Here is a 13,222-nt window from a genome sequence, read left to right on the forward strand (position 1 = left end):
AAGATTGACTGAGTTATGTTTTGCATCTGTGTACAAATATACATACACATACAACCCCACAATCAGTAGAACTATAATTAACACAAATTTCCAACCCTAGTTTGAAGTTTTTAGCCAGCTAGCAGAAAGTGAACAGCAAATAAAAGCCTTCTTTAGAACTGTGCCAAACTGCCCTGGAAAGAACCCAGTTTGTTTGTAAATAGGATAATCATTTTGTTCAAATATAGTGCACATGATTTTCTTGAGAACTGTGTTGTTTAGCCTCAACAGATCTATGGTAATTTACATTATGTTCACTTTCCAAATAAGACAGGTATATGAAAATAGAGGACATTTTTAAGATGCTTATATGATACAGTTTACATAGCTAAAACACACCATGTTAACAGGGCCAGTATGTTTGGCTCGGTTTCTCTCCAATTTGTAGAAAGCAAGCTAAGGCAAATTGGAACAAGAAACTAGACAAAAATATCTTTCTCAACCTATAAAACATACAATCATATTCTTTTTCCATTAAAGTTTCTGGTTCTTTTGTTAAAATCATCTTTTCTACAATTTTTTTTATTAGTACACGTTTGCAGTACATAATGATTACATCAATAATACGGAGTTTGTATATGCACATGATATATCTCAATTCTTTTTTGTCCTCTTCCCATCCAGTTCCTCCATGCGCCCTCCAATTTTTGTTCCCCTTCTCATTTGAAAAACGTGTTTTCACTTTCCTCTCTCTTTTTGTTATCCCTTTTCCATTCCTTCCCTCCTTCTTGCTCCATCTCTTGTTCACCTGCCCATCTGAAAAAAGATCTCCATAATATCAAGTGAAACAAATTATACACATAAATTTAAATATTGCATGGTTTCTCTTATATGAGAGAACCAAAATATAAATAAAGAGCAAAGTAAAGGATATATACTACAATATGGTTTTAAGATTTAGTGACCAGTATCAAATCAATTCATCTTATGTTGTTGGTGCTAATGAGTTTATAAGCTCAAATCTACTTAATAAATTTAGATTAAAAAAATCTAAAAGATAACCATTGCTCATTGGAAATTCAACTAGTAGTTGAATTAAAATGTGTAGTTATCAGAGTTTGGGACCAACTTCCAGCATTTCATTCAAGATAACAAATGTAATAAAAAGGAAATTTTAAACACTGCTATTATAATCACATTTTTCAGATCTCTGATATTTTTCTTGCTAAAATTTCAAGCAAAATTAAATTTCCAAGTGAAAATAATTTTGAAAGCTATTTTATTCTTCATTTAGTATGATGTCATATGTAAACATAAGTTCAATGATTACTTCTGAATTTCCCAAGACAAAATCTAATCTTACTTACTGAGGCTTCACAAAACATCACAAAACATAATTTTTTGCTCCCACTGTATAGTAACCTTATCCAGGGAAGGGATCATAATTTAGAAATCCTTGTAATTCACATCTAGCATCTATCCTAATACAGAAAAACTCAACACAGGTTGAGTGAAAGAATTATTGAATGAATAGATAAATTAATGTGTATATAAAGTTTGAGTTCCTGAGTATGCATCAAGTTAAGGGCTACAGGAAACAGGAGAAATCTCAACTCCAATTCCCTACAATTGACCTGTCTTTATAGCTCTTCATGTTACGTTTTTCACCTTGGTTTACCACTGACTACCAGTTATTTTTGTGTACTGTCCAAAAAGGTATCTCTAAATATCTCCAAAATCAAACTTGTTGTCTTCCTTACCCTTCAAATCTAAAAGTACCCTTGACTTCCCCTATTTAACTTCCTCATGTAAATTCAGTAACATCAGTTGCCTAAGTTAGTCTAAGTTTTACTTCGGATTTCTTTTTCTCTTATCACATTTATTTAACCAAATTGTCTTATTTCTATTTCCAAAATAGCTTTTACCTATAGCCATTCAATCAATCATCCACTCAACCATTATTAACTGCATTCCTCTTAGGTGCTATGCTTATTATTCCAGTTTGGATGATGTACTATATATAAATCAATTAGCTTCTCTGGTGTGAATAAACTGTAATAGTACATAAGATCCTAATGAGATAACTGACATTGTGAAATGGGAAGAAAAGGGCTAAAGGTGTAGGGAAAGTAGGAAGGGTAGGGGAAAGGTAATAAGGGAAAAATATGAGAAAATGGAAATAAAGTGTTTGTAAATGGGGAGGGGAGGAGGGGGTGAAGGGAGGGCTGGGACAAGGGAAAAAATGAGAACCAAGACCTGTCATGTAAAGGTACAGGATCCCAATAATGAATGGTAACTGTACTGTGTACCTAAAATGTACCAATAAACTCAATAAAAGGAAAAACAAAATGAATTAGCTTCTTTTTTCAAAAAAGTTTGTAGTCTAATAGTCTGAAAAGCACAACAGCAATATAAGTGATTGATACATTTTTCATAAATACAAGGAAACATATCTCATTGGCGTTTGACAGCAACAGGGAAAGCTGCCAGGAAAAAGTGATGATAGCTAAAGGAAGAAGGGCATAGGAACGTACAGAGATATCCACACCCGGGCCCAAGAGCAGCATAGAAGAAGCTGTGAGATTTGAACAAATACCGCATAGTCTGATAATATAAACAGTTTGGCTGAAGCGATGGTTTTGAAAGAATGATGATAAATGCGACTGCGACTATATAATCAGAAGACAGAAAGGCATAAAGAGCATGGCGGTAAAGGAAAGAAGCACAAGCCTTAACCTGGAAGATGTAGAGATCACTAGAGGACTTAAACTCAGAGGTGACAAGAGAGATCTGTTCTCTACAAACATTATTCCATCAGCAACTTGGCTGGAGAACTGAAGAAATGCCAGACTGGAGGCAGGGAGAATAACAGGAGCCTCTTAAACTAATCCTCATGAAAAAAAAAAAAAAAGAGAGAGGGCCTAAACTAAAAAATTGGCAGGGGAGGTGGTTTTTAAGGGCAATTGGGAAATTTTGAGTAAAGGAGAAATTGAAATAAAAACTATAATTGATGTCATGAAGTTGTTGTTCAGGAGAGACCTTGATGCAAAGCACATGTGGAACATGAACAGACAGAGGAATACTTTTATGGAGACAGAAGAGAGAAAATTTTCTCATATAGGGATACATCTGTAGGCGGTAGGTAGGTTTGCCAGACAAAATACTCAGTTAAATTTGAGTTTCAGATAAATAACAAATAGCTTTTGGTTTAAACACTTTCAAATATAGCTCCTGACCTCTCAGAAGTTCCCTTTCCCCGAATGCCACACACCCCATATATCTGCTTTGCAAATACTGCTCAATCATTCATGTCAACTCGTGTTACCTTTTCTGTAATGATTGTTATAAAGATTTCCTGCATATACATATCGTACGCTCCTTTTAAATTTTATTTTTCTTAGTATATATTTGCATGATATATTGACTACATTCTTTGTGGGGAGTTGTATATAACACATCTGAATGCTTTTCTTCATCCCCTTTCCCTCTCTTTCTCCCTCCATAGATACAGTGTAGTATTTGGGCTTTTCATATAGGAGGAATCATGCAATCATATGAGAGGACAAAGAAAATGTGGTATTTATACACAACGGAGTACTATTCTGCCATAAAGAAGAATAAACTTGAGTCATTTTGTACGTTTCTTAAAAGAAAGAATCAGGACTTGTAGCCCTAGCTAACATGATGGCTGTCAAAAAAAGCCAGCAAATAAATACTTGCTAGCTGAATGAATGTGCTTCTTTCTTTCTTTCCTTCTCTCCCTCCCTCCCTCTCTCTCTCTCTCTCTCTGTCTCTCTCTGGTACCAGGGACAAACTTCGGTCCTTGTGCTTGCGAGGCAGGTGGCAGCACCACGGAGCTAAATCCCTGGCCCTATATCTTTATTATTTCTTGTCTACCTTTTTCTAGCTCATTCCCCTGCCTTTCACTGTACCCCTCTTAAGTCATCCTCCATACTGATATGAGAGGTTACTTTTTAAAACATAAACCATCTAGGACACCTTACTACTTAAATATCTTTGATTAATACCTAATATCAATAGGATAAAGTAGAAACTATTCATGGTACTGAATGTTCTCCAAAGCTAAGTGGTTAAGATCTCAGACACTAATCATATCTGCATCAAAATCCTACCTATAACACATGATATTGAGTAAATATTATTTATAAAATAGGGATAATATCTGTCTCTTACGACTACTGTGAAAATTAAATGAGATGCTTCTGATTGTTTTCGTTTTACATAATTTCTGTAAAACATTTACTGCAGTACTATACTACTTGACAATATAGCTCACTAACCAATTAGCTATTATTACCTTTTTTCAGCTTCTCCTATCCCTTCCCCTCGCTATTTTACACTGATACTTCCCACGGCAGCTAATCTCCATAATTGGTGAATCCTCCAAACTTCAGCCTTTGTCATTTCTGGCCTTTATTCATAAAGCTTATCTGCTTATAATGCCAAAGCAGCCTATGAGACAAAATCTAGTTTTTAAAATTTTGCTGTGGATAATTTCTACTATACATGTGCAACCCAGGAAGTTAAGAATGCATAGGTTTCTGCAGATATTTTATGCTATGTGAAGGCACCAGGATACTACATGCTTTGTTTTTATTAGTAGATATTTTATCAGCTCCAGTGAGATAAGTAGTCAGAAAATTCTCAAACATTTTTTGTATCCTATGGATTTTCAGAATTGTTGCATTTTCCATATCCTCTAAGAAATTCTTTAATGACTTACATGATTTGTAAATAGTCACCCTAATATTAAACTATATGAAACCATGAAAATAATTTTCAATCGTATGACTCCTGAACTCAAAAAAAGTTTATTAAAAATTTCAGAAATGTAGAAATATTGTAATGTATAAAAATCTGCTTCCTCTTCATTGAGATTTGAGATTACCACTATCTATATTTAGTATTTATTTATTTATTTACCTTTGGTCCTTCTGGGCCATTTTGTCCAGGAATTCCAATATCTCCCGGAAAACCCTAGGGAATATAAAAAAATGCAGAGTTTATTCCATAGCAAATTACTTTTAATTTATTAAGCATGTAAAAATCTTCTTCGCCTTACCTTCATGTCCAATTAAAGTAATTCAGTATTAAAAAAACTTTTAAAAACTCAGTATGAAAGATTAGGCAGTGGTTTACATAACTTACAAAGTACTAAAAAAGAATTTACTTCATGAATTGGTCACAAACTGTCCTCAGAGTTAAAGAAAACCTTTTCTTTCAGTATAATGTACAGAAGTCTTATTAAACATTGTCTACAACTTGGAAACAAGGCAAAAAGAAGTGTGATATGGCTGTCCTTTCACTGTAATAGAGGGCACAAAGAATGAGACTATAAAAACTATAAAAAATGAACGGAATGTACTTTGTTAGACTCACTGTGTACTAACTACATGTTGGCTTGCATAGTTTAACTAGAAGGAGATGCAAATCACATGTCTGGCTAAAATGAAAACACAAATTACACCTTAATATATAGACTATTAATCAATTTTGTATCTAATCTATCTTATCAAAACATCCCACATTTAAATCCTATTAAAAACTACCTCCTCAAATTTTCTTTGGAATCAGAATCTTGCTGGTTCTATCATTCATCAATGAGTTTAATAAATCTTTGACCTTTGTTCATATTTCTATGAGTATGACAATTTTACATTTTGGAAATTATACCAGCAGTCTATAACAGTTGGCTCAATAAAGAGAAATGGATCATACTGTTAAATAAAGTCTATGCAGGTAAAAAGCCTAGGATATTACTCTAAAATAGATTAAAATTCTTGCTGAAATAATGAATCAGAAAGTGACTCATCATGAAACATTTCAATAATGATAATAACCTAATAAGAATGATTTTGCTTGTATTGTCTTTGTCATGAGAAGAGCTGATTCATTGACATGGGCAAAATAAAAAGGATCAGGAAAGTATAACAAGCACTATTTTTAAAAGTAAAGATAAAGTAAGTATGATAAAGTTGCAGACAAATATGAATGTCACTAAAAAGATATTTCAGTGGAAGGATAAATATGATGGGCCCAACAAGTAAGATGATTCTGGAATACTTATTCTGGAAAGAAAAACAAATAAATTGATACTGATGTATCCAGACTAGATTAGAACAGATACACTCTGACAGATTAAATGCGAGATTTAAAACTTGGATCCTGTGAAGAAAAATTTAAGTTGGAAACTCTTCTGGCATAAGAAAAGACAGTTGTACTAGATTTACCACAGGATCAGATTTCTGGATGTTCTGGAATAGTTTAATACAGGCATGTTGGCATAGACTTGTTGATTGCATTATTAATAAAAAATAATCAGGATATATATACATATATATTTTATCTTTTCCAATAAGTTCATACTGTTGCACTTAAACACATTCTTTGTTAGTGTATTTAGATCCCCCATGAACTTGAATCAAGACATCTCTTTTCTGGGTTCTGATGTAACATTAGCTAATCGTGAAAAGTTGAACACAGAATTCTTTCCCTATCCTGCATTTACTATTTCAGTGAATATTATATCTACCCACCAATTTCCAAGTGAAAAAGGTGCACTTCATCTTTAATTATTTTCCTTTTCCTTTTCTCTTCTTTTTCTCCTATAACTCTCATGGGACTGACAAAAATCACTTAGCATGGTGTTTGGCTTATTTTATTTCCCTCATCAGATTATAAAATCCTTGAGTATAGTTTTATGTGCTAATCACTATCATATTTTCAGAAACTAGTACAATATCTGACTCACAGTAATTACTTTTAAAATGATGTTCTGTATTATTGTTGAACGACTGACTTGTTTCTTTTAAAAGAGGAAAACGTGTGGTGGCTATTTTGGGCCCTTCAGAACTAGTTTACAACCAGTTCAGAACATTGGTTCAGAGTATCCCCGTGGATATATTTACAACTTGTCTATTTCCCAGATGAGCCTGGAATATGTTGTCATACCAGAAATCTAGGAAGCTATCAAAGGTTTCAAAACTACAGTCATATTTAACGAAATCAGAAGGTACTTGAAGAGGATCCTGCTGTTCAGAACTTTATCCAAACAACTTTATTCAGTAAGGAAAAGAATTTCAATGAATTGAGTCACATTAAAGATGAAAGTCATAATATGACAATAAAAATTTTCCATGTTTCGAGGATAAAAGGGAAGTCAAGTTGTTATCTGGAGAATCTATAAACAAAGGTAAATAATCAAGCATTTATTCTGCCTTTCCTTTATGTATTATACTGCTCTTATTTATATAGTAGGCAAGGAGATGTATGCCAAACAGTAAATCAAAAAAAGAAGTGACAGAATAGAGAAATTTTCATTTTGTAATCCTGTAAATGGTCTGCTAGATTTGATGTTTAAACTGTTACTAACATCATAAAAAGGAGATAATCAGACATGATGTGTTTATGATGATAGGACACACAATATCACACATAATCTTGCCAAAAACAGACAAACAGAAATACTGTCAGGATTCTACAATGTAACTACCAATTTTCAAGAAATCACACACAAACAAGAATCATGAACTACACCATGAGACCGTCACCAGCAAAATCCAGAGTATGAAAACTCACCAAGTGAACGGAGAATTTCACATACAAAAATAATTGTAGCATGAAAATAGGAATGGAGAGAGCACTTGTAAGTTCGATGACACAGAGAATAAACAAGCCTAACTTACTATTTTTAAAACTGCAAACTTAAGCGATAAACTACAAAAGAAAAAGCAATGAAAATCTGCTTATGAAGAGATGAACTTGTGGTTGGGGCTGGGACATGTGAAGATTTCAGGATGACTGGCCGTTCTGCTCATGAACTGCATGGTACTTACAGGGGCATTTGTGATATAATTGTGTGTGATATACCTGTGTTTTATATAGTTTTCTATGTAAGAGTTCCATTTCAGAATAAAACAGTAAGAAAAAACTACTAAGGAGATTCTGGTTAAATATGGGATATTTAATCTTTGAATTTCTGTTCCTTCTTTAGTGAGTTAAAATAGCAGTAAAGGAACATTAAAAGACAGAAAGTACCAAAGATGCAACAGGATAAAAGATGTCAGCAATTCTGGTTTCCTAGTCAAATAAATTGAATATTTTAAAATAAAAACTATACTGAAAATCTCAGAAACACATCAGCACAGTTATTAAAAAGAAAGAAAAACTCTATTTCCTTACTACATAGGATAGCTTAGAAATTTGGCCAAAAATCTTTTTCATTATTTAAAAAATCCGTACTTGGGTCACTTCCAAGGAGAGAGCTTGCCTTTTAAGTAATACATTTTCAAATCTAAAAACCAGAATTAACTGGATCAACTGAACTTTAAGGATAGCATATATTTATGAAGGAATTTTTTAATGCTCAAATTTGCTGCTCAAACTAAATCAAACTGCAGAACATGGGCACCATTGCTGAGCAGCAAAATTTCAGAGTTATAGACTGAAAGATAAAGGTATATCTGTTGATAAACCTGCAGTGACATAAAATATACAAGAAGTAAAAGCAAAACTGTGATATTCCTTCATTTATTTTTAAATTTTAAGATAATACTGACAGTAAAAATATATTCCCACAATGTGCTTCACTATCTGAGTTAAGTCATCACATTATAATTGAAAACTAAAATACCTTAGTGAGGAAAAGGAGAGCGGCCTGACTTCCAGGGCCTTCTCAATAGAAAAAGACTGGTCACCATTTTTTACCAAGAACACCAAAAATGAAATAGTTGTAAAGATAGTAAGTGCAAATGTGTCTTCTATTTTCAGATCTTTCACATCTGTTTGTTGCACCAAGAGTGATTTAGCATTCTCTCCAGTAAAAACAAAGTTTTATTATTCTCTAATCACTGAAGGCTGGCAACTAGTTCGTATGCATTTTTATAGTAAAACCTGGGAACCAAAGCACTAGCAATTTCATTAGTTTCCTAGGAAATCATAAGAGGAAAATATTACTTTTTTTATTTGGCAGAAGCCAGAAAAGTAAAGGCTAGTATCCAAACAAAGTAAATATATAATGTTCTCTGGCATACATTGAAAATGTTAGTAATTTTCCAATAGGAGCAATCAAGTTTCTGTTTTCTGTTGAAATATAATAGTCCTTCCAGTTAAAAAATGGTAAATGGATAAATGATCAAAACATAAGCAAATACTTATGCTAATTGAAAGAAGCCAGATCCAAAACAGTACACACTATTTGAATCCATTCATAGAAAGACTTTAAAAAATATAAATAATCTATAGTGATAAAACAGCAAATCAGAGATAGCCTGGGAGAGGAGTAGGAGGAACAGAAGGAAGGGATTATAAACGGTGAATAAGAAAATCGTTGGGTTTGACAAATATGTTCATTATTGTGATTTAATAATGATTTCAAAAGTTATTATAGATATGTGAAAAATTACCACACTGTAAATATATGTAACACATCATATGTCAATTATACCTCAATAAAACTGAAAAGGTTGAATGGACTTCAGCATTTAAGATTATCTTTTACTTGAGGTAGGTAATAATTTATAATGATTTAAAGACCTTTAGAGACCTTAGAGAGATCTGTAAATATTTAGAAAATTTATTCAGTGAATTAATCCCCAGATGAAATCAGCAGAACTCAGATTTTTGGATTATCTTGGAGGTAAGAACACGTTAAATTTCAATAACATCTTAAAAACAAAGAACAAATTTTGTGCATTTCAAACTTTGGAGTAGTGCTAAAATATTCTATTCTTACAGATTACACTGGGACCTTCTAACTCACTGAAATTTCCTATTCTCATTGTTTTTTTTTATATATTGTGCTTTCAATACACAATACATAGTATGGTTTGGTTTAACTGTATTTTCTGAGTAGTTTATAAGTCTGAAAAAAAATGAAGATAGCCCTTGAAAAAAGCAACCACAAAAGATATAATTAATAAAAATAACATAAAAATTATGAATTCCTGGAGGACAAAGTTATGCAAAGCCTCCTCTAGTAATTGGGAAGATAGTACATTAAATAAAAATCCGATGGTCCAAATTAATAGCCAAATTAAAGAATGAATTCTATTTGACTCATTATATTTTTTACTGTTTCCATTTCCAAAATTAGCCTTTCTTCTGAAGAAAGAAAAGGCAAAAAATGTTCATGGTTTCTATAGACAGGGTTGCAATTTTACACAGGACTGAGTGCATCCAGATGGAGAAAGGTTCTGTAAGGGGAGAATTTGGTTTGAGACAGGGATCCAAAATGTAGTCATAAGATTTTGTTCTCTAACATTTGTGGAAGTACATGTCATGTCATTAATATGGTAAGTCCAAGCAGGAAAGTAATAAAAAAAAGATTAAAATGATCTTTTCTAAGTGCAAATAGCCATCCAAAAGTTAATGCCAACAACAATATTTAAAAGGGCAAAAGTAATAAATTCACTTTCCCAGTGAACTATAGAAACTCAACACTAGCACAAGGCAGCATGCAAATTGCACATGAAGGAGCTGTTCTGTCTTCTGAGAAAACCGCAGAGAGAAAATATGAGCTTCTGGAAAAATAAAATCAAAGTATCCATCTAGGTATCTGGCTCTATTTCATTTTCTTTTGCTGTTTTAGATCTAAAAAGCCATCGCATACAGATTGTTTTCATTATGATACTGCAGAAAACTTTTGCAATTGATTATTCCTATTCATATTTTCCCTTTAGTAATTCCATATATTTGAGCAGAAAATATAACACAGCTGAATTCCATATGCACAGCATCCTACTCACCAGCGAAAATTCTCAAAATAACAAAGACAGTAAAATTCCTTGTGATACAACACATACTCTATGTTCCAAATGAAACGTTGTTTCCACAGTATTACAGAATATTTGAAATCACTCTTAAAGGAACCTACAGGGTTGGAAAAGTCCACATTTGTTCTTCTAAAAGCACAGAAAACTATGCTAAACCTATGATTCTAACAAACTATTCGGACCATTATATGATAGTCAGATTTGGATAATTACTTGTATAGTAGAAAACCTATGGTAGCTCAAGGAGAAAGTGGGAAGGCGAGACAAAAAAGGATTACAACGGTGAAGAAGGAACTTTGGAAGTTTGATGTATATGCTCACTACCTTGATTTTTAGTAATGGTTTCCTGATTTATATGCACATCTAAAAGTATTAAATTGTATAATATAAATATAGGCAGTTATATCTCAATTATCCTTCAAAAAAGATGAAAAAGGGATGAGTAGTATTGAGTATTTTAGATAATTACACTTTTGGGTATGTAACAGTTTGTAATGAGTTGAGAATCTTTAGAGGAAAATATAGCATTTATTTACTGACCTTGTCTTCCAGTAAAAATCCATGAAGTTCAGATTATTTCGGAAGTAATATCATAATCATTATTTTATAGATATGTTCAGATAAATATAATTTTAGGTACTCAATATATATCTACATGTCTGTCCATTATTCTATCTAATTTAGCATTCTTCTGAAGTCTTAAAGAATATCAGTTCATAGTATATTCATGATACTAAATATACACTAGAGAATAAAAAACATCCCTAGTTTTATGGAATTATATTCTGGAGATTATCTCTCATCCTCTTTTTCTGTATGTATATATTTGTGGCAGAAGTGATTAACATATAACATATAGTGTTATGAGGAACTGGTGTGTGTCAGTGGCTTACTTTTATTCTAGATATGCAGGTATGGGCCTATGCCTAGTTTCTGTTGTTTTGCATTCTCTCTTTCTTCAAATAGGACATCTTATTTGCTTTCTAAAATATGTATGCTGGTTTATTGAGATGCTTAGGCTTCCCTGAAAACAACCCAGAGAGACTGCCCTTGCATCTAGAAACAGTAACTGTCTATACATGGAGTTATTTTCCTTTGGAGATGAGAGAGTGTATTTTCAGCTTGTAGGCAGAACCGTTAGGTCAGGCACAGACATTTAAAGCTGCTTAAATTAGAAAGTGGGCATATGTTGATTTGGTCACTACAGATGTGGAAAGCAGAGAGCATTTCAAAAACCTGCCAGCAATCCTTTTGGGGAACCACTCGTTTTCCGTTTCAGATCATTAGGCTGGTCCCCACTCCCATCTAGTGATAGGAAAATGTTCCACATCTTCCAATCTGGTGAGCAGTATCAGGTCAGCTTCACTGACAATTCAGACTACCATAAATTTGCTCTAGATAAACAGAAGACTCCATCTCTTTTAGTAACAGTTACAAACATTTCTATTTACACCAAGGGTGAAAAGATGGAAATGTGTCACTACTGTGAAAAAAAAAAAAGACAAATTAAGAGGACTTTCATTTGATTTACTGGAGAGCGAAGAGGACAGATCCCCTATTTTTCACAACACAAAAACTGTGTTATCAGGCCATCATAACTATAGAATATTCTTTTTCTTTTAACTCAGGACCTTGTGCTTGCAAAGCAGGCAATGAAACCACTGAGCTAAATCCTCAGCCTGAGAATATTCTGCCTCTGATACAGGGTAGAATGAATTTGAGGCTTTACAAATGAATACATTTAAGGTGCCAACCTACTTTAAAATTTACATGTTAGTCTTTGTCAACACAAAAAATTGACATCAGCTAAACAGTATTACCACCTGTAAATCTACCGTGAAAATTACCTAGGTCTCTAGCCTCTCTTCATGTGACTTACTCTTCTTGGAAGGCCTTCCCTCTTTCCTACCATTTATTCTTAAACAGTCTAACTGAAGGTCCATTTTTTCCTGTGAAACCTGCTGTAATTCTTTCATCTCAAGTTAATCTCACACTGTTAAAACTGGGCTTTAATAAATATGTACTTCTCACATTATGCATTCATTAGTAACAGTTTATATATTTTATTTTTCACAACTAGACTATACATTTTCTCAAATGGTGGATAATATTATTTTGAAATATATTCTATAGTGTTCACAGGGCATAGTTATGCACACCATACAAACTCAAATCATTTTTTAATTGTCGGATTGAATCACGTATACATTCAGCACCCATTTTGAGTGATAACTAAAAATTCAAAATTGCTCAACCAAATCCAAGTCATTAAGATAACAAAGAAGTAACTCGTTTAAGTGCAAGTAATTCATTAACACCAAGTTCTGATCAACTAATACAGCTAGCTGCAGGCTGACTTACTCCAGTCAGGTCTACTGAATTGCTAATGTGGATATTTAGAAGTATGACTTCATTTGTTAGCTACAGACTCTCCACAATAGCTTCAGGCC

The 13,222-nt window shown here is 33.0% G+C and overlaps 1 protein-coding gene across 8 annotated transcripts in view; it reads right to left on the reverse strand.

Moving 5' to 3' along the window:
* Nucleotides 1–13,222, reverse strand: part of Col24a1 (collagen type XXIV alpha 1 chain) — a 304,025-nt gene that overhangs the window by 194,674 nt on the left and 96,129 nt on the right. For all 8 annotated transcript variants that reach the window (XM_019209372.2, XM_019209374.2, XM_019209375.2 and 5 more), the window contains one exon: nt 4,924–4,977. In XM_019209372.2, coding sequence (XP_019064917.1) covers nt 4,924–4,977 — 54 coding nt within the window. The remainder of the gene's footprint in view (nt 1–4,923; nt 4,978–13,222) is intronic.

This window comes from Fukomys damarensis, unplaced genomic scaffold (genome assembly GCF_012274545.1).
Source record: "Fukomys damarensis isolate Sample0158 unplaced genomic scaffold, DMR_v1.0_HiC HiC_scaffold_33, whole genome shotgun sequence".
Taxonomy (NCBI): Eukaryota; Metazoa; Chordata; class Mammalia; order Rodentia; family Bathyergidae; genus Fukomys; species Fukomys damarensis.